This window comes from Polypterus senegalus, chromosome 18 (genome assembly GCF_016835505.1).
Source record: "Polypterus senegalus isolate Bchr_013 chromosome 18, ASM1683550v1, whole genome shotgun sequence".
NCBI classification, from domain to species: domain Eukaryota; kingdom Metazoa; phylum Chordata; class Cladistia; order Polypteriformes; family Polypteridae; genus Polypterus; species Polypterus senegalus.
The window spans coordinates 36,569,240-36,592,671 of NC_053171.1; the positions used below are offsets into that span (position 1 = coordinate 36,569,240).

At 36.8% G+C, this 23,432-nt stretch overlaps 1 protein-coding gene across 5 annotated transcripts in view; it reads right to left on the reverse strand.

Annotated features, from left to right (window-relative positions):
* Positions 1-23,432, reverse strand: part of ktn1 (kinectin 1) — a 143,866-nt gene that overhangs the window by 90,758 nt on the left and 29,676 nt on the right. For all 5 annotated transcript variants that reach the window (XM_039742025.1, XM_039742026.1, XM_039742027.1 and 2 more), the window contains 9 exons: positions 21,445-21,594; positions 21,141-21,296; positions 18,900-19,030; positions 18,403-18,513; positions 10,977-11,117; positions 9,934-10,040; positions 3,163-3,295; positions 2,270-2,366; positions 473-657 (listed from right to left, as the gene is read on the reverse strand). In XM_039742025.1, the coding sequence (XP_039597959.1) occupies positions 473-657; positions 2,270-2,366; positions 3,163-3,295; positions 9,934-10,040; positions 10,977-11,117; positions 18,403-18,513; positions 18,900-19,030; positions 21,141-21,296; positions 21,445-21,594 (1,211 nt within the window). The remainder of the gene's footprint in view (positions 1-472; positions 658-2,269; positions 2,367-3,162; positions 3,296-9,933; positions 10,041-10,976; positions 11,118-18,402; positions 18,514-18,899; positions 19,031-21,140; positions 21,297-21,444; positions 21,595-23,432) is intronic.

The following is a 23,432-nucleotide window of genomic DNA, read 5'->3' on the forward strand; positions in this document are numbered from 1 at the left end:
CGGCATTCTTGCACACAGACTTTGAAAATGAAATTGCAAATTCAGTTATTTCATTTTCATTTAAATTTTTGTGCCATTTTTTCATGCAGACTTTGAAAATAAAATTGCAAAAGAGAGATTGCATTTTCATTTTATAATTTTCATTTGTGCAGAAAATACCTCCCATAATCCACTTTCTCTTCTAAACCAGCCCTGGTCTTTTTAACAATGGGTTACTGCACATTTGCCTTATCATTCCGATTTCTGTCAACATACTCTTGGAAAATAACATAATAGAAAAGTCAAAATGTTGATACTTCTTTGAAAAGGTTGCCATACTGTAATAGCACTTAAATGAGCTGAATAAACTTGACACTGATTGTCTGATTGATGTTAAATAGATGTAGGCTACTGCTAGACTCTAAGCAAGTTTTGCTAATAAATAACATATATTGCCAAGAAATTACTTCTACTGCTCAGAAAATCAAAGTACCTGTACTTGTGATTGCAGGGTATCATCTGCTCGATTGTGCTGGGAGGCCTCCAGATGTTGAAGAATGCTATTCTCCAGCTGTTCCTTGGTCAAGAGCATTTCAGTGAGGTTGCTGCGTAGTGTCTGGACCTCTTTGTTCTTGTTGCCAATCTCAGATTCTACTGTTAAGAGCTGATTTTGAAGCTCTGTAAAATACAAAAGTAATTTTAAAATGGCAAAGTCAGCAATTAGCAACTCTGTCTATTTAAGTTTAAGTGTTAACTACAAGACTTTTCTTTTATTGACTCCTATTGTTTTACCTATGATCCAACAATACTGGACACTGGATTTGACTTTACACCAACTCCAATTCAATTCAAAATGAGAAGTGACCATCTTACTGCCGAAGATGTCATTTGACTCATCACCAATAAGAACTTACAAAGACATTTAGATAGCTGCCTTATGAATCCATGCATGGGGAAAAAAATAATTGCCACTTGTCTAGATAGTCTAATGTTCAGCAGTCTACAGTGCTATACCAATGAAGTAGAAGAGAAGGAGATCAATACAACATGAAACATCAGTGTTTGTTTTGTTTCTGTACATCAGTGTATATCAGCAGCTTCAGAAAAAAATGACTATGCTTATTTTTAAGGGAACTCATGCAAAAGCAATTTGACATGCATGAAACAATGGATAATGAATATATTCTGCAATGAAAGTAAGGGGAAAGGAAAGGAAAAACAACACATGTAACACTGAGTTGTTCAGAGCAACTGCAGTAAAAAAAAACAACAAAAACAAAAAACAAGAAAATAAAAAGGCGACGAGCACACCAAACATTTTACATTCATTAATACTGGTTATGAATCACAGACTGATAAAAAAAAAAGCAGAAAACAGACTGGCAGACGGCCAGGGACCTTGCCCCCCTGGGAGGCCTGGAGCAGGGAAGGAACGGGAAAGGGGCAATATCTCCCCTGGGCGCAAGAGGGCAGCCCCCCTGGATTCCATCAGGGGCCACAGATACGGAGCTGGGAAACTCAACCCTGGTTAGGGTCTGTGGCCACCACCAGGGGGGCACCTGGATGGTTCCTAAGCCATAGAGGACAGCACTTTGGCCACACCAGGAAGTAATGCCGGAAGACCATTACAGAGCACCTGGAGCACATCCGGTGCAAGATAAAAGGGGCCGCCTCACTCCATTCGGAGAGCTGGACTCGGGAGGAGGAAGATGGAGCTTATGAGAGAGGAGTGGAGGCAGCTGAAGAGTAGTGAAAAGGACTGGGTTTGTGGATTGTGCACGATATTGTATGTGGTGTTGCAAATAAATGGTGCGTATTTTGGACATCGTGAGCCTCAGTGTGTGTGTCCAGGCTATCTTTCACAAGATGCAGATTTAGATTTGTTCTACTCAACCCAATTTATTGGAAGAAATCAGGTTGTGCAGTTTTATCATCAAGCATTTAATCCATCCGTAAGTGGAACAGAAGCAAATGAGTAAGCTTTGTGAAATATACTTCAGGATTACAAAATAAGCTGCCAGTCACAAAAGGCAATATTTGCTTACAAGACAGCTTGTTAACAAGGGAAAACTTACTGAAAGTGATTCCACATTCAAAACACTGTCTAGGACTGTGTGCATAAAGAAACAAGCAATTTTTTTTCTTTCTAAACACTGTTTTATATGGCTAGAGACAAGTCACAGCTTTAACTAATAATTAAGGTCTCTTCCTAAAACACATATAAACAAGAGGACACCAATTTCAGATACAAAACAAAGGAGCAGTTGAATTTCCTATCCACATTAAGCACCTTGTTTAGAGGCCTGCAGTTTTTCATGCTCAGCATTCATTTTGAGAAAGTAGCCCTGAAATTCCTCACATCTTCTTTCAGACTCCTGAAATTTACTCTGCAAGACACAAATGCATAAAGCCCTAATGTACATATTGAGTACAAGGGGAAAGAGATAACAGGTAAGCAAATTCCGAAATTCACTACAGCGATACCAAAAAAAAAAAAAACTTTAAACCATGAGACAGAGAGTAAAGAGTGGCTTTTTCAGAAAAATGTCATTAAATGTGTGAAAAAATTGACTTTTACAGCATATTCATGAATCTTACTTGCATTATCAAATTTGAAATTGCTGGGGATCAAGTCATAAACAAGTGGCACAGAAACAATGTATGGCAGTGACACCAGCCGATGCACCACACTCACAAAATGACTATTTACTGATTTTGCAAGTTCAGTGATATTAATGTATTATTTCAGTTAAAAGCAAAACTTTAATTTTGGTCGATCCTAAATATCCTTAGAAGCATTTTTTTTTTCATTCAGGCAATCTCTGGCTTATCTAGCATAATTATTACTAGAGTGTAACATCCTGTCTTGCCAAAAACAATTTAGTATAGCATACTCTGAACACAACAACAACAGCATTTATATAGCACATTTTCATACAAACAGTAGCTCAAAGTGCTTTACATAATAAAGAATAGAAAAATAAAAGACACAATAAGAAAATAAATCAGCATTAATTAACATTGAATAAGAGTAAGGTCCAATGGCCAGGGGGGACAGAACAAAAAAACTCCAGATGGCTGGAGAAAAAAATAAAATCTGTAGGGATTCTAGACCATGAGACAGCCCAGTCCCCTCTGGGCATTCTACCTAACATATATACATATAACACAGACAACTATTACCTCTAACTGCTTGAAGGTCACTTCCATGCTCTTTCTCTGAATGTCCTCTTGTTGCAGTTGCTTGTTTTTCTCTGACAACTCAGTCATCAGTCGCCCACAATCTGCACGAAGCTTGCTGAGCTCAGCCGACTGCCTAAAATCATATACATTATTAATTACATTTACTTATTGTACATGAGGATTTCTTTTGACTGCTCCCAGAAGGGGTCGCCACACCAGATCATTTGTTGCCATATATTCCTATCCTCTGTATTTTGTTCTGTCACACTCACTACCTCATCCCACATCCATAAACATCCTCTTAGGCCTTCACTTTTCCTCTTGCTTAATAGCTCCATACCCAGCATCCTTCTCCCAATATACCCAGGATCTCTCCTCTGCACATGTCCAAATCAATTCAATCTCGCCTCTCTAGCTTTGTCTCCAAATCATCCAACCTGAGCTAACCCCCAAATGTACTCCTTCCTAATCCTGTACATCCTCATCACGCCCAAAGCAAATCTTAACATCTTTAACTCTGCCAAATCTACCTCTGTCTCCGGTCTTTTTGTCAGTGCCACCGTCTCAAACCCATATAACATAGCTGGTCTCACTACTGTGTTGTAGACCCTTCCTTTCATTCTTGCTGATACCCATCTGTCGCAAATCATTCCTGACTCTCTTTTCCACCCACTTCATTCTGCCTGCACTCTCTTCTTCACCTCTCTTCCACAATCCTCATTACTCCATACTGTTGACCCCAAGTAATTAAAGTCATCCACCTTCACCAACTCTACTCCATGCATCCTCACCATTCCTCTGACCTCCCTCTCATTCACACATTATGTGTTAGTCCTACTGACCTCATTCCTCTCCTTTCTAGAGTATATCTCCACCTCTCCAGTTTCCTCAACCTGCTTCCTAATCTGTTTAAAGATCACAATGTTATCCACAACCATCACAGTCGATTGGGACTCCTTTCTAATCTCATATGTCAACCTGTCCATCACTATTGGAAATAAGAAAGGGCTCAAAGTTGATCCCTGATGTAATTCCACCTCCACCTTAAACACATCCGTCACTCCTCACCACTGTCACACTTGCCAGAAACATATCCTGTACAACTCTTAAACTCTTCTCTGCCACTCCCGACTTTCTCGTACAATACCAGGGTGCCAGGTAAGCACCCTGTCATATGCTTTCTCTAGGTCCACAAAGACACAATGCAGCTACATTTGTCCTTCTCTATACTTCTCTATCAACAATCAGCAAACATCGCCTCTCTAGTGCTCTTTGCCTGTATGAAACCATACTGCTGCTCACTAATCATCACTTCCCTTCTTAACCTAGCTGTACAAGAATAAGGCAGCAAATTGCCTAAGGATGTAGCAAACAGGAAACAGAAAACGGAGTCTTTCTATGGGGATATGGAAGTGCAAGAAGAATGGCTTTTCCTATTTAAAATGTCACAACAAACTATACAGGCATGCAATATAAACAGAAAAGAGCCAGAAAGGAAAATTACTAAATATAAACATTGACTGTGACTTCAGTATTGTCTATTTGAATACTTTTAAAAGGATAAAATTAACAAGTCAAAGCGAGTATCCAAATCCTAATGTATCATATAAGGGTATGCTCATTGTAAGTTTTATTATGTCTTTGTGTGTTTGGTCTCAGATATCTTTAAGAGACATGCATTAAATACTGTTAGATCAAATGTTAACATTCAAATATAATTCAAATGCATTTAAGGCTAAAAATTGACACTCTTATGTATAAAAACCGTTGTTTGTTTTTCCTCAGCCAGTTTTGATATCAAGTCACTACTGTACACATCTACTGCGGAGTACTGCAATATTTTACAGATTCCTGATTGTATTTTATTTCCAGGAACTGTTCTGCCTATGCCTGTTCTTATTTTTGAATAAATAAGTTTATATCTGCATTAGTAAAATGGAAAAGTTTCTAAACACCCCCTTTTACAAACATTTTTGGACAGATTTTTCTATTTTACTTGCTGCACTTAAATCTAAAGCTTTAGTAACATATTAGTAACAGTAGGCTTTTAAATACTTTTCTAGTAAATAAAAAAAATGTTACTCTCCTTTATACAATTCCAGATAATTCTTTAAGCCAGCTTATTGCTGATTTAGGCAAGAAATGTTTTCAATTCATCAAAGCAAGCAAAAACTAGATTTCTCTCATTAAATACAAAAAGAACAGATGGTATTTTTCAACATATCTAAAAATGACTATTGTAAAAAGCTTTTTTAAAGTCAGCCATGCCTACTTCTGCCCACTGTGCTCAGTAACATCCTATACTGCAGTATACAAAAGTCAGGTCACACACATCAAATCTATCATTCACCTGTGATTTTTTTTTTTTTGTCTTTCTTCTTTCAAGACAAGTAGAACACATATAATACTCAGCAAACCCAATTTTCACAGGAATATATGAAATTAAACCTGTATCAAACATAACTGAAAACCTGCAGCCCTCCATTCCTCCACTAAACAAGTAGTAGCTGTCCATTTAACAATGTTGATATAGTGCAATACATTGAATCCAATGAATTATAGAAAAGTAAACTTTCAGTTATCACAAGAAAGAGTACTGGGTTCCTTTAATCAAGAAAGCACTGCAAGCTTAGCTGCAATGAAAGACCCTACTTGGAAACATGAAAGTGAGAGAGCAGACAGATCATAGAGTAGGAAAATATTCAGTAGTAGAGGCATATTAAAAGAAAAAAAAAATCTTAGTAAGAGAGCTATGAACAAAGGCAAAGATGATGACAGGAGAACAGTCCCAACATATATGGATGGAAGTGAGAGGAACCTGAAGGAAGCAAAGACATCACTGAGTGTTGGCAGTGAACTTGCCGATGGCTGGAATTCTAAAAGTTCAATTTTTTGTTTCTTTAAGTACAAGGGGGCTCAGCCCCCGGCTCGCTTTGCTCACCAAACCCCGAGGGCGGCCACTGGGCGCCCGCAATCTCACAGCGTAGCAGCTTTAAGGGTGTCGAGACACTCCTCTGTTAGAGAAAGCAATTGTATTTAGAGAGTTGGTATATAATAGAGCATGAGTGGCATGAGAGGAAGACAGTTTGGTCCTTAGTTATTATACCCAGAAAACCAGATATTTGAGTATTTCACTATAACTGTCTATTTTAAATACCTATAAACAAACATAGTAAAATGTAATAAAAGTAAATAAAACATTAAATTACATTAACGTCTCGTTGAAAACATTATTATGAATTACTTTATCCTCTAACTTAAATGTTGTTTTTCTGCATTTCTGTTCGCATATTGCTTGGAATATTTTTCTCTTTCTCATTTATTGAACAAGTCTATTTGGTCTTGATTTGTATTATATGCAACTCTTATTTTAATTTCTTTTTATCGCTGTTCATTATCAGCTCTTGCCGCTCTTTTTCTATCGCAATCTAAAATTCAGCGTTCTTGAACAGATAATTGATCTGTCTTGCCATTATAACCAACTGCACTGAAGAGTGAGTTAGCAGCAATTAGAGTGTCATGGGCTGGGGTGGAGAAAGGATGTCTGCAGCAGGAGTAATGATTGGGTGATCCGTGTGGAGGGGCATGGTCAAGACTGAATACTGCAGACACTACGGAAAACTAAAATAATAAGAGACACAATCAAAGAGTATTGGGGAAGCTGAAGGTAGGTTAACAATACCAGATTGCATAAACAGAAAGGGGGTAAAAAAAATTATTTGATTTGAATACTATTAAGTTTTGACTTTTTTTTTTTTTTTGACGACTGAAAAGAAATTAAACATGCCTTACAGTTGATGCAGAAGAAAGAGGGAAGAACAAAATATCACATGACTTCGGGACTGATATTAGTTGAAGAAAGAAGGGTAGGGAAAAAATATGTGGAAGATACTGAAATCTTGGACTTCAAAGGTTAGAACATCAACAGCACAGAGTCCAAGGTTTTGTTACCCAGATTTGTCCACAAATGACTTATAAAACATATAGTGAAATCACAAATTACAACCATTGCCAGCAAAGCCGCAGTTGGTTGTAAAAAGAAAAAAAAGAAGAAACAAAACTAATTTAAAAGATATCTTCAAGTAATGAAGCGTTGAAGCACCAATGCTTGGTACTGCCAGAAAGAGGATAAATGGAGCGGTAAGGTGCTGCATTTGTGATCAGAGAGAAAACAATTCATTTTTCATATAGACCACAAATCGCACAAGGAATGCCACAATGGGCTTTAACATGTCCTCTCTTTTGACAGAACCCCCAAGCCCTGACTCTCTAAGATGGCAAGAAAAAACTTCCAAAAGAAACTTTGTAGAAAAATGAAGTGGAAAGGGCAATTCAGAGGGAGAACCCCATCCAGGTAGGTTGGGCGTGCAGTGGATATTAAAAAAAATGGAGAACATCCAACACACAAAACAGAATACAAATAATCCGATTCACAGAGTTAGATGGCCAATCTATCATTGCCACTTCTGAAACACAATACTAAATACATTGTTCTTGCACAGTATTCCTCATCAAGAGATGGAGATTTCTTCTACGCAGTGGTGTGCTGGGGAGGCAGCATAAAGAAGAGGGACGCATCATGCCCGGACAAGCTGGAGAGAAGGCAGGCTCTATTGCAAGCACGGACATGGACAGTTTCACATCTGTGGCAGAGCGACGGGCGCTGGTAGGCTCCTGTAAATCATGGAGAATCCACTGCATCCACTGAACAGGATCATCTCCAGACAGAGGAGCAGCTTCAGTGACAGACTGCTGTCACTGCGCTGCTCCACTGACAGACTGAGGAGATCGTTCCTCCCCAACACTATGTGACTCTTCAATTCCACTTATTGTTTTTATCAGTATGCTGCCGCTGGAGTATGTGAATTTCCCCTTGGGGATTAATGAAGTATCTATCAGACAGAAGAAAGGCAAAGGAAAGTGAAGGGGCATGCCTTTTTTTTTTTAATATATGGGTACAAACAGGTACAATGAGGCAGTGGGAACTATGCTTCATCCCATTTTTTTTTTGTAAACATTCATTTGTGCACTCGGAGAGAATTGTGTTTTTGGGCAGGGTGTCACAGTTGCATTTGTCAGAAGGATGAAGTTTTCACCTATTTTCTAAGCAACCCCTCAAAATTCATAAACACTTCTTACTTTGCAAGCATAAAAAAAGCATATACAGTTCATAAATGTATGTGCCACCTCATATTATATACAGTGTGAAAAATAAGTATTAAACATGTCAACATTTGTCTCAGTAAATATATTTCTAATGGGACTGTTGACATTAAATTTTCACTGGGCTTTCCATGCCTTTTTCCATGGCGGTACTACCATTGACAAAGACAAAAAAAAAAAATGAGCTCATAACTTTGTTTTTAATATGATAGAAATTTACACTTTCCTCAGTTAACTGAAAACTCTGAAAAAACTTTCTGAAATTAAACCATGTTAGATCTTGCTTTCTCTGCTCCTTGGATGATCTGATCTAAATAAGATCTATATGTCTTGTTTACTGTGTGTGTACTACAATAAAATTTAAATAACTAAATATAATAATTATTTCAATAATTAATTTAATCATTTAATTTTATTAATTTAATAATAAATAGCTAAGTTAATAAAATGACACATGGTTTTGGACAGAAGCCCCAATCCACATGTCTTCTTGACTTGGGAGATCAAGTAATTAAAGAGTCTATTCACACATTGGTAGTCATATCATTACATAAGGATAAGAATGTACCATTAGGCGGTTTTTCAAATAACTAACCAAAAAAAAAAATACTGATGGTACACTGCTATACTGGTATTTTCCGGAACTGGACATTTGTGGTGTAGTTTAAGGTATTGTAGAGGTTGATTTATTTCATTTCAACAGTTTGTTTTTATTTGCCAACAGTGCAATTTTAAAATTTAAAACAGAACAATTTTCATGTAGTGTATGATTTCACTTCTAATGATGTATTATAGAATATGCAGAACTATATGGCATTTTTATATTAAAAAAGTGTATTTTTTACAGCGAACATTTAAAATAGTAATTTATCAATAAGTATTAAATCAAAAGTTGTACGCTGTATATGCATTTAAAAATGAATCAGAAAAAATACAAATCAGACATTTTAAGAAAGCTAAGGAATGTGAATGTGGATGGTGAGGCAGATCAAAGCGGTGGAGGGCAATAACAGAGGAAAGCACTGGTTCAATTGAGCCTTAAATAATAAATTCTTTGTATTTGTGAATTTAATGATTGCTGTTTTGAAGCAATGCTGGCAAACAGAACTCAGGTTCTAGTTTATCCCTTGATTTGAAACCAAAATAGTCTAAACTGCAGAAGTTATATTTGGCTTCAAAATAGTATCCATCTTCAACATTGCTTCTTTTAACTAGTCATACTTAAGGTCGCTAATGGGACAGCAATTCCCCCCTACCGCAAAGGCACTTTAAGGAAGACTAGAGGGAGAAACTGTCCCATCATTGCTTGGAAGCCATTTAACCAATAAAATTGATTTTTGGAACTTTGGTACATCCAGATAGCATCTATGACACCTATGGGTTTGTTTTGTATTCTTGTGTTTGTTATACATGTATTGTTTATTTTGACAACTGCTGCTTGATTAATTTTTCCCAATGCTGGTTTCCCCCCCCCCAAAAAGGACAGGTGTTACCTCAGGGAGACAATTAACCATTTACCAGTATAGGTCTACATAAAGGCAAAAAATCAATTTATTCAGATAACTTAAGGGAGATAAATCATTGGACAGAAATCAATCGTGGACTCACTTGTTCTCCATCTGACTGGTGGCAGCATTAACAGCATCCCTTAATATGCCGTTTTCCTGTTGCAAGCGGTTATTCTGACTCTCAAGCTGCTCCCTCACTTGCTGAAACTTCAAACATAAGGATTTATGTTAGTTAAAGCAGGTTACATTTACTTTAATTAACTTTGTCCTTAAAGTATAACGGTTTTTAAACAAACTTAGGGGTAAAAATGGCACATATGTGCAAATTTGAGTTTTTCTTAGAATCAGATCAGAATCCCTTTGATTTGCCAGTATTTAATGTGCAGGAACTTAACTTGTTAGCTATGGACCTACTTATAACAAACCATCACATACAAATAAAATAAATAAAATAAGTTAAACAACATACTTTATGAACAGTTGCAAAATACTCATTTTACAGGGGATGTGCAAATGAACGTGTGTGTGTGTATAGTTGTATGCACATGCAAATATATATGTACATATACTGTATATGCGCACACATTTTCAAAAACTATATGAAAGTACATGCAAACAAGTGAGGAAAACAGGTAAAATTACTGGTTTGCAAGGGCCGTGGTTCTGGGAAAGAAATTTAGGTATCCTTTAGTTTTAGCTTTTAAATTGACCCAAGGAGTTTTTGGAACAAGCAATGACCTGGGTGACATCAGTCCATTTTGATCCTTTTGATAATACGGTTTGTGACAATAGATACATACAGATCTGCAACAGCACAGCCAATTATTTTGTCAGCAGACCTCACAACACACTATACTTTATTTTAGGAGTGAACTAATGCTACACCAAACCAGACAACAATGGAGAATACAATCCCACTTTCAATTATGGCTTTGTAGAACTGTACTAGTATTAGCTGAGAAATATTTATTTCTTTAGTTAGCATAAAAAGTATTTTATTTGCTGAACTGCTTTCCAAACATCTTAATAAATCTCCGTCTTATTTAGGGTTTGCACCTGAACAGAAGGAACAATGCCCCAGATAGTTGAGCTCTTTACCCAGACCTTATCTTCCCAACTATGCCTATCATTGAGGTCTCATACCTTAATTTGCATAGCTTGGGACTCCTGAATGGTGCCTTGTGCCTTCCCCTGTAAAACACTCATATCCTTCTCCAAGGAAGCATGCATTTCTCTCCACCTGGACTCAACCATACCTCCTTTCTGCTTCTCAGCAACTAACTCCTGTAGTAAAAAATAAATAAATACCACCCTAAGTGTTTAGACTCTTCTTATGAGGTTGTTTTATATACTGTATAATAGATTAAAAAAAAAGTACAGCTCCTGAAGGAAGGCAAGCACATGCATACTTTACACTGTGTAAATTTGTCATATAATGCCATTTGGTATACAAAATGCTCATACTATAAGAAAAAAATTAACATTCATTAAAATTTAGCAACATAAATTCTATGCATGCAATTAGAATTATACTTTGTAGAAAAACAAAAAAAAAATTGCCACTTTTTTTTAGTAAGATATTTTATTGCTGAATATATCACATGAATGACAAAGAAGGATGGAGTCTAATTAAAATAAAATAAGGTATCAGATTAATAAGTAAAAAGATACTGTACATGAAAACCAATGAGCTTGGAAAATAAATTTAAAAAGGACACCTTTGACTAGTCACTAAGACTAAAGTCAGAGGATGGAGATAAGATGGCAATAATGCAAAAAAATATTCAGTCAGGGACACGCCACACATTAAGCAGCTCTATAAAAACTAAGGAATCAAAATTATGGCCTGTTTGCAACAACTACCTGGAAACTAGTGTTAAAGTGGCTGTAGCAACTCTTCTTTTAAATACTGTATACAAAGAGATGCGATCAGTTCAGCTGCTGTCTTGCTGCTGTTGCTGACCAGCTGTGTGTTCTGCTTGTCGCACTTTGCATAAATCACTTAAAAGCCTGTACAACAGCAGTCCTTTTGCCACTTCGCGTCTCTGCAGCTAGCGTTCTGAAGGTTCGAGGAGCTGAAAGCACTCTAAGGAGAAGCTCTCAGATCATCAGCTGGCTTGCTGCAGTTGCAGTGTTCTGCTTGACGTTTTTAAGAGCTGGGAGCACCTGAACTTTGTCTGCCAAAAGTATTCCAACAACTGCTAGGTTAGTTGTCAGTGAACTTGTTTTAAATTGTAAGTAGGGCATGACATGCAAAAGTCACCGAATCAATGGTTTTGCTTCCTAACGTTTCAATGTCTAGTCTTGCGTGTCATCAAAGTGTCTCTCCGAGATGATCTGGTCTCGATCGCTTCGCTCAACCCTCCTAGAGGCACGCTATGCTCCTGCCACTTCACGTCTCACCCACTCACGTTGTGAGGGGGGGAAAGCTGAACGGACACTAAGGGGATCAGCTACTGGCTTTGTGCTGCTTCGGCCAAGATGCCTGTTCTGCTTGTCGCTCTGCACGTCAATCATTTAAAAGCCTGAAGAGCAGCTGTCCTTCTGTCTTACTGCCTTGACTTCCATGATGTTAAAATGTCTCCTGCGGGATGTCAAATTGTCTTCTGAGAAGATTAAGCCTCGTCTCCCTGCCAAGATTTTTTTTTTTTATAATAAAGAGATGTTACTCATATCCTTAGCCCAACATCCACATATCATACATGTGTTAACAAAGGGTGTTTAATAAGTTTACATGTGTTTAAAGCATGTGGGAGGGGTATTGTAAGACTTAAACTATATAAAAAATGTTTATTTATATGGTCTTTCTATATCGTGGACTTGCACCTATCACTGATGGGTCTGGAACGTAACTACCGCGATAGGTGGGGGATCACTGTACTGCTGGTTTATAAAATAGAACATTCAACAGAAAGGAGGTACTAGAACCAATGGCCTCTTTATGTACAGCGTATGATCATGCGTGAAGAAGCCAGCAGGAAGGCAGTTGTTGGAACCGCAGAATGAATGTTTATCACAGTCAGTTAAAACAAACATAACCCATCAAGTTACCAAATGAGGGTGGAGTACTCAATAATGGATACACACTAGGCTCAAATAATAGAAAAGACATGCTGTGGCCAAGGTTCACTTTCTTGGTAGAAATGCAACCAGACAGGGTATATGCAAGAAAACAGTAAAACTATCTTATTTTGAGTTTACTTTTATAAGACAGATATACAGTCCAATTAGGTAGATAGATAGATATTTGTTTATTTCTGTATTGCACTCATCTTAGCTTGAGTACTAGAATGTATCACTTTTACCTCCTGTCTGGACCTGCATTTTTAAGAGGTGCCACTAAGTACCACAAGCTACAAACTGCATGTATAATTGGTTCCACTTCCAACAGATGTTCCAGTTTCAATTACGAACAGGAAGATAAAGATTCATAAAGATTTTTTGGCTTACTATTATTTTACTCTATTTTTGGGGACATGAACCACCCATTTTATGTTTTCAGTATAACTGCACTTATAAATAACAAATTTTAAACACTGGCTATGACACTTTTTCTTATAACTTTCCTTATTGTTACACTGACTTTAAAACTCCCAGCACTCATTATTAACTAAAAGAAAATAGTAAAAAAAAAAAAACAAAACAAACAACTTCACTACAAACTCTGCTTTTTTAATTCAATTGGGATAACCAACCATGGCCCTGTAATGCTGTATTGCAGACACTAATGTACAAATAAAGCACATCCCTAACAGGGGAGAAACAAACAAAAAAAAGAAAAGAAAAAAAAAAGTTATTAATTTAAATTAGTAATTAAATTACTTATTTTCAATACATTACAATGCAGAGAAGAGAGGCACTTAATTCTGTAAATTTTGGCAATCAGAAGAATGGGATATTTCTAAAAACAACCTAGTATTAACTATCAAGAGAAAAAATACATATACTTATAGGGATAGGACATCTGTAAAAGAGGGCATGATAGGTAAAAATTAACTGCACAATGGAAAGAAATGTTTAAATGTTCACTGAACTTCAGTCTGGTTTTGGAGAATGAAGAATACAGAGAAGACTTAAAGCTCTGTAAACTAAGCAGAATTAAACAAAGAACTGTTACTTAAATGAAATTGGAAGACTGCAGCTCTCTACAACTTCTCACAGGTAAACTTGTACAAAAATCTCAAAAAAATACCATAGTATGTTATCATTCATTTAACATGTATACCTATAACCAAGCTTTACTTACAAGCAGCACTGGTAATTTGGAGAGGTAGGGGTTGCACACAGATATTGCAGGTAATAGCATTAGTGTACTAGCAAAACAATGAGAGCAATAAAGAAAGTAAACTTACCTTTATCACTTGCAAAGGTAAAGCTCTAAAGCCAGAATAACTTAGAACTAAAACAATCACTAGTTTTATTTAAGAAATGTGAATAAAAAAATGGAAAAAATTGTCAAAGACTAGAAATTCCCCTAGCAAGCACTGTTTAAATAGGATTACAAATATCATATCATTATCACTTGATCTATGAAACAAAGATTGCCAATACATTAAAAGAAATAATTTAGACAACACTTACAATTCTTAAGTCAGGACATAGAGTAATGTAAACCCGTCCAGCATTGCCTGAACACACACAGGAACTTTCTGAATTCTCCAAGTAACAACATGCATATGTATACACATTATAAAATTATATTTTCAATAATCTATTCAGTACTTGCCTAGTGCTACCATTATGCGTGTATATTTAAGTCGCTAAAGGCCAAAAGCGATGTTTGAAATAAACTTTTATATCTGATAAGAGTGCAAATGTAGTTACAACAATCTGCTTTATCATGCAGAAAGTGATATAAACTCCCACTGAGAAATCTGCAATTCTGTTTCACCTTTATAGTCAATAAGTTTTACTCATTAAGGATTCGAATGAGGCATACTGCCTGCACTGTGAGGAAGCATGAATTGACACTACAGCCATGTGGCGTGATTCCCCTAGGAGGATCTGCTCGCAGGAAACGAGAAGCTGGATCAGACCAAGGGGATACCCTTATTACACCTGGCTGCAGTAGATAGATGGACATTTCTGGGGGGTGAGACTGGACCACGTGTCCGCCTGGGGAATTGCCAATTGGGATCCCAAACTGTTACATCATGTTGTTGGTGTGGAAACATGCTGTACCAGTGCATGCTCCCCAACGTGACCTGCATCACATTGCTTTCATTGCACCATTAAAGCACAATGGGAAAGTAATGCTGCTTTTTGCTGCTTGCATTGCAAAAAAGGTATAAGCGCAAAGAAAACATTCCACAGTCCTGATTTTCACTAGTAAACAAATGTTAACTTGAACCACTCAGAGAAAAAGAGTTATACAAAATATAGATGGCAAGAAATTAAATGCTGCTTGCTAAGAAAAAATAAGAATCACACAGGCATAAGGAAGTATACACTCACCTAAAGGATTATTAGGAACACCATACTAATACGGTGTTTGACCCCCTTTCGCCTTCAGAACTGCCTTAACTCTACGTAGCATTGATTTAACAAGGTGCTGAAAGCATTCTTTAGAAATGTTGGCCCATATTGATAGGATAGCATCTTGCAGTTGATGGAGATTTGTGGGATGCACATCCAGGGCACGGCTCCGTTCCACCACATCCCAAAGATGCTCTATTGGGTTGAGATCTGGTGACTGTGGGGGCCATTTTAGTACAGTGAACTCATTGTCATGTTCAAGAAACCAATTTGAAATGATTCGAGCTTTGTGACATGGTGCATTATCCTGCTGGAAGTAGCCACCAGAGGATGGGCACATGGTGGTCATGAAGGGATGGACATGGTCAGAAACAATGCTCAGGTAGCCCTTGGCATTTAAACGATGCCCAATTGGCACTAAGGGGCCTAAAGTGTGCCAAGAAAACATCCCCCACACCATTACACCACCACCACCAGCCTGCACAGTGGTAACAAGGCATGATGGATCCATGTTCTCATTCTTTTACGCCAAATTCTGACTCTACAATTTGAATGTCTCAACAGAAATCGAGACTCATCAGACCAGGCAACATTTTTCCAGTCTTCAACTGTCCAATTTTGGTGAGCTTGTGCAAATTGTAGCCTCTTTTTCCTATTCGTAGTGGAGATGAGTGGTACCCTTTGGGGTCTTCTGCTGTTGTAGGCCATCCGCCTCAAGGTTGTGCGTGTTGTGGCTTCACAAATGCTTTGCTGCATACCTCGGTTGTAACGAGTGGTTATTTCAGTCAAAGTTGCTCTTCTATCAGCTTGAATCAGTCGGCCCATTCTCCTCTGACCTCTAGCATCAACAAGGCATTTTCGCCCACAGGACTGCCGCATACTGGATGTTTTTCCCTTTTCACACCATTCTTTGTAAACCCTAGAAATGGTTGTGCGTGAAAATCCCAGCAACTGAGTAGATTGTGAAATACTCAGACCGGCCCGTCTGACACCAACAACCATGCCATGCTCAAAATTGCTTAAATCATCTTTCTTTCCCATTCTGACATTCAGTTTGGAGTTCAGGAGATTGTCTTGACCAGGACCACACCCCTAAATGCATTGAAGCAACTGCCATGTAATTGGTTGATTAGATAATTGCATTAATAAGAAATTGAACAGGTGTTCCTAATAATCCTTTAGGTGAGTGTAAATAGCTAAACCTATGGGTGTGGGTAAAAAAAAAAAATACCTCTACATTTTTGGAAGGGTTTAGATAACGCAATAAAAATTACACATCATATTCAACTTATTCTCAGGTAGGAAATGAAGATCTGCCATTTTTTTAAGTGTATCGTTGTTGGAGCTTTTCTAGTCCGCGCTATACAGTGCAAGCAGTCGACAAAAAGAGTTACAAAAAGCTAATACTGTTTTCTCTATCAAGGGTTGTAGCTGTAATTTGAAAGTTAGATAGTGCAACTTGTAACAAGAATGCTTTGAGCACAAACCATTATGCCAATGGGAATGTGGGATCAGGCTAACTTTGGATGTTCATACATTGTTGATATTCTGTGTTATTGCAGGTTTTCCTTCTACACCTGAAAACCATGTCATTTTAAATTGGAAGTATTGCAATTTCAGTTCAAGGATTTCATAGCCAACATTTTTTCCAAGCAACAAACAGGTGAGAGGCTCACAGTGATGATGGCAGAGGGTATCATAATGATCAAATCATAAGGTATCAGTGTCTGTTGATAACAGCATAAAAAGGTAGATGACACGATGACAGGTGGGTCATAAAAAATAATTTACAGTAGTGAGGAAGTCCATACAACTTTGTAACAGGGTCTTCATGTAAACAGAGAGCAGCCAGGTAGACTTTAGAAAAGGGACTGGACTGGAATATTAGCTTTCACATTAAAGAAACTGAAGTAATAAACCGAGCAGAAAGGAATCTAAGGGAGTTGTCCTGGACATGAAAAGGAATGATAAGGCACATGTTGTCTGGCTAAACCTTGAGTGGAAGAGGCACGTCTGCAGCAGAAAATAAAACAGAAGCTGCTGAGTTTATAATTTCATTTTGTCCTTTATTAAAATGTTACACTTCTTTTCAGAGTGTGGATGGTAAGTAAGCTTGTGTTTAGTACAGTTGCTCAAACTTTTAACTACAAAAAGAACTGATACAGAATTTGCCTTTCCTGCTAAGTAACCAATATGCTTTATAGTGTAATAAAATTTGCGTATTGTACGTGTAAAATTGTTAACTATGATAGCCTAGTATCCTCTTAATAAAAAACAAACATTTTATTACAACTGTGGCTTTTAATTATGACAAGCACTTTATTTTCTTTTGTCATATTTATTGTGGATAAATATTTTGTATGCATGTTTTATTAGCTAAAACAATTATGGATTTTAATTATTAATTTTCATGTTCACTGACTTATTTTATTGTTAAAAAATTAAACAGGTAAAACCTGTGGTCTGCAGTATAATTGTAAAAACAGAGTTACGACTTTAATATAGAACATAAGACTTCTACACCTATGGTTATGCAGGAGCTTAATATAAAATAATTATTTAAAAGGATAATGACAAAAAGTTTAATCAGTACTGGAATCAAACAATTCTAGTAAAGCTAAATTTGTGATGGTGATTAGCTGTAAAACACCTGATCATAGCATCACTAGTGGCAACATCTAAATAAATTTTAATATAATCTGAATATTCTTAACGGTTATCCATTCAGTAAAGTCACATAAAAATACAGCAAAAACATAGAATATTAAAACAGATAACCACAAATGTGGGAACAGGTCACATTACCATATGAACAGTACAGTGTAAACCACACACATTTCACCTCTTAAAATGCTTAAAAAGTCCCAGTATAAGCAAACACTTTTAAAGTAAATTATATTTTGCAAAAACAAAACATACAATTTATCCCTGTAACATTACTCTTTAGTCTAAAAAAGCGTTTTGTATTTTTGTATGATTCATTCAGGTAACATAAAATATTACAATTAACTTATCTGACAGCTTTAAAAACCCATTGGATAAAGCTCAAAATTACTTTTTTTGTTTTACATTTGCAAGCTTTTATGTTTAGTACCTGTGTAAGCTGTTTGATTTTTTCCTTTGCCATTATAGCATCCTCCTGTAGCACTGATAATAGTTTCTCTCGCTCCTGAAGTTGGTGAAGAGCAGAATCACCCTTGCTAGTCTACAAGGCAACAGTGAGAATAAAAAAGAAAATCTCTAAAAAATACCTAGAGAAAAATAGTTTTAATTTTCAAATATCAGGAGCGGGAAACACAAGTTTTATTTCACATGAGGTTAGTTGTTGCATCCTTTCAAAGGGGGGTGAGATCACTGCTTTCTAAAAATATCTAGGACACCATGTTTTATGATGAATACAACTAAAGACTGACCGAATGACCAATATAACTTTATGCTAATGCATACATATTAGCATGAATGATTATCTAAAAACAGTCAACAGGTCGATTTTAAACACGATTCAACTTTACTTATCCTTTAGAAGGGGGACACCATACAGGTTAACTAACACCGGCAAACTGGGTACCACACACAACCATGGGCACTCACCTTTTGATAAGCATCAACAACTGTGGGGTTCTTCTCTCTCAACACAGCAAAAATATTAGCAGCTTCTTCATCAGAAAGAGTTTGGCTTTTCAGGGCTGGTAGGAAGTCTTTAAACTTCACCTCCAAATTTTCTGCAATACAAAAATTACAACAAATTTCAGAGACACTTTACTAAGTAACAAATTCTCCTACATAAAACTGTAGGTGTGTAGGTACACATCCCTACATTTGTAAGAGCTTTTATTGGCTAACTAAAAAGATTGCAATATGCAAGCTTTTGAGGCAACTCAGACCCCTTCTTCATAGCCAATAAAAGGTGTCATTTTGCTTGGCTTTTCTCTACAGTCATAATGGCTAACACGGTACAACACCCTAGTACTTCTGTAAGAGCTGAAATCATAACAAGTGACTCTTTGTTTAAACTATCAAACAAAAAAGGACTAATAACATATACAGAGTAATATTTGAGATGTCCAGGCCAAGAAGCAGGTACTACAAACTCCCAAGGAAAATCCAGAATGCTTCTATGGCTCTCCTCAAAAAATGTGTGTAGTGAAAGTTGTCATGAGATTCCCTTACATGTTCATGGTTTAAAATATATCGTGCCTCTATCAACTACATACACGAAGTTTAATATATTGTGAACTTAAGCACAGTATTCAGGGACTGGAACAAAATGTTCAGATTTAAAAAGAATATACAATGAATATCTTTACAATGAAATTTTCATTACAACAAAGTATTTGTATGGTCCCGACAGTTCCCCCATATGACAAGTCTATAGAAATCTTGTTACTACCAAATACATTCAGCAGATACTTTCATTACAATGAAGTGCCTGAATGAATCATTCCCAAAGCAGTTAGTTCTGTGGTCTCAATTTTGTCTTTTTTTTTTTTTCTTTCTTCGAACTTTCCTCATACTATTTTTTTTTTTTCCCCCGTTTTCATTTTTTGCTGGTTTCAGTGATACCTTTTCTTATTTCTCGTCAACATTTGAAAAGCATCCTTTGGAATTTAACTCATTTTCACCCTCCTATAGAAACGGCAGACATGAAAAAATGATGACAATTCATGTTAGAAAGAAAAAAAAAAAAACAATTTTTGCAGCTCTCGATTGGGGCAAAGAGAAAAAAAAAAAAAAGACGTTACCAATGAATTCAGAATTTCGCCATCGACACTGTCAACTTTCTTGAAAGACCAAGTAAAAAAAAAAAAAAAAAAGAAAAATCTCAGGGTGCAAATGTATATGAACTGCTGCATTTGAAAACATCGAAAAAGACGTTTTTATGTGGTTCAGTGATGTTCGTTCAAGAAACATTCCTATTAATGCGGCACTCATTCAAGAAAATGTGCGGTTTCTAAACTCTAGGGACCTCCCACAAATGGACAACACGTGTGTTGTCATGGAGGCAGCAGGCTCACAGCTCTGCTGCATCTCTCCGCCAAAGCAAACTCGATGGGTGATGCAAGGAACATTGTAAATGCAGGGCACAGTATAACTTGGCCACTAACCTGGCCACGACCCTGCCCGACTGCTGTGTCTGTTTGTAGGAGATTGGCAGATCACGCTACAATAAATAACAGTGCTGTTCCTGTTTCAGGCTGAATAAAGATGGTTTTGCTAAATTACTGAGACTAAGCCTCGTGTTTTGGGGTGCAAGACAGGGACTTATAGCACGACCCTGATCTCTTAGAATTCACTTCTGTGGCGCATCACTGCACCGCTGTGAGCCTGCTGTTACCCTGCCCCGGCAACGGACAAACAATCTTACACAGACGCTGCAATTGTGCTTCGGGGTGCACTTCATCATGACGTTCCCGTTGGGTGGGGGGGATCCCAAAAGAGTTCAGAAACCTCACAATATGAAGAAGGATGATTCAGCTTCTGATTGATAACTTTGCTGCCCACAACATGCTTCCGCATTTAGATAATGTTTGCATCGAATTCTTCCCAACCTATTGCACAGCAGTGCTTCAGCCATTGGATTTGGGCATTATTCGCACCCTGAAAATGTATTATCGCAAGGAAATGCTAAGAAACATTCTCATCAGCATAACTTGTAGACAGAAGGAGATTAAAATGAACGCAAAAGCAGCTATTGAAATGATCGCAAACGCCTGGACGCAAGTGAAAAAGCATTATAGTGACAAAAACAGAATTACAACAAAATATTTTTTAGGTTCCTGGCAGTTCGCCGTAACAGAATTTTAACTGTACTTAGATCTAAGAATATATTACCTTTATCCATTTCATTCTTCAGTTTCTTTGAAATTGGTTTTGTAGCCACATCCTGAATTAACATAATTGGTTCTTTTTTCTTCTCCACGGCGGGCACAGCTAAATTATCATCCAGTACAGGGACATATGGTGTTGCCTGGAGTAGAATTTCATCCACTAAGATTGAAAGAAATTGCAAAGAGACACCCATAATGTCACTAACAACATTATGTAGGCAGGTGCAAGAAAGTTATACTACAAAGTGGTCAGCATTAATCATTGTCATGCTGGATAGGTAATCAGTCATTAATAAACAATTTCATACCTGTTTCAGGTTTTTGTTTCTTTACTGAAGACTTTTTTTTACTGTTGGCACTTTCTGATGGCTTTGGGTCAAGGCTTTGTAATGCAGGTGCAGGCTCTGTCTTCAAAGATGCAGGAACGGATTCTGCCTTGATGTCCGCTGGTTGATCATCTAACATGAACACAGTGGGTAGATGTAAGCACAAACAATGCATAAGCAGGAAGACCATGAAGTTGAGTTTTATTTTTGGAAACATGAGAAAAATAAAAAAAGCCAGAAAGTCTGATAAAATACATAATGCCAACTCCTTTTGTGTTCTCTCACTTGTTTACAAAGTCTAACTATGAGAAGGACAAAACACAAAAAAAAACAAAAAACTTGTATGTTAAAGTAAAGAAGTGTTCAAAGAATAACAGGTATGTACTATGTACACAACATAGTCACTCATCATGACTGAATAATTAAAACTAAAAAAAAAAAAGTGCTCTTAAAGACTTTTACCCGCTTAGACCTTAAAAGATCAGCATCCCAGATGACTGCACTAACCAGATGAGGAATGAATTTAAACAAATAAGTATGGAAAATTATAACAAAGATTAAAAATAAGAAAATATTTATTCACTGATTTTCTGAAAGGACTTATTCAACTACAGAGATATACTGTAGAGAGCTACAGTCTATCCTGGTAATATATGGCAGGAGTCACCTGTGGATGAGAGGAAAGACCATTACAGGGCCAACTCACTCAGAAAACATAACCCATTTACTACAGGTCAATTTAGAAATGCTAAATCAATCTAACCTACAGGTGCTGGGGTTAGGATATAAACCTAGATTAGGAGAAGGCGAAAAATATTCACAGGCAGTGCCTAAGCCAGGTTCTGACACTACCACACTAAAACTGCAGCTATACCAACTTTAAATCCATAAGTAAATCAAAAAGATAAACATGATATTCCAAAAACAATAATTTATTCCTAAACACTTTATGAAATAAAGTGGCCAATTAATCAAACAAATGAGACTATAAAAATCAAGATTATAATGGAAATAAATGGGTTCTGAAAAATGGAGTTAACAGTGAATGAACAAAAAGCAGCATAGTGGTACAATGGTCAGGCCTGCTGCTTCACAGTTCCTGGTATGAAAGCTGAAATTCCAGATCAACATACATGTAAACACAGATTCTCCCAATTTCTGCAATAGTGCTCTCCAAGTACTCGGGTCTTGTCATAAATCCAAAAAAACATATGGGTTTGATTAACTGGAATTGTATGAATGAATTCCAGCAAGTGGACAGCCTGAGATATACTGGCATATCATGTAAGATTGGTTCCTAGTTCTCCCAAAAAAAAAAAAAAAGGTCTAAGGTATGAAGGACCTGCAATACATAAGGCTGGTTTCAACAAGGAAGATGAAAATGCTAAAATAAAAACTTTTATATGAAATATAATGTATCATATAAAAGAAACACACATATTAGGTTAAATAACAAAGGAAAACAAAAATAGGCAGACATTTGGCTAAGGTTTTAGATGATAAAATAAAAGGACTGTAGGTCACTCTTCATTACCCATCTACTGTATGTCATATAAATTCACCTGGCCAGGGCTATTCAAATGTACAGTTAACTATTTGTAAAGTTCCTTGGGATGGTGCTCTATTTACAAAGCTATTGAAAAGAAAAACACAAGATTTTCAGTTTAAAACCGACTACTAAGGCAGTGTGCAATACCAAGAAAGTCACTTCACCTGCTATAGCTCACACTGGGGAAATATAGAAACAACTGAGCTATATACTTGTCATTTTAAGCTCACTATGCAGCTACAGTTGCAATCAGCAATATTTAACCCCCTCACCACAAAAGACATTATATATGAATCAAGGATAATAAAAAATATGACAAAAATACTCATTAAACAACAAAAAATTGACCATTTTGAAGTTATTTTGAGAAAAAAAATTGACTTAAGTTTGAGTTCAAATGAAAAATGTGCATGTGCACTAT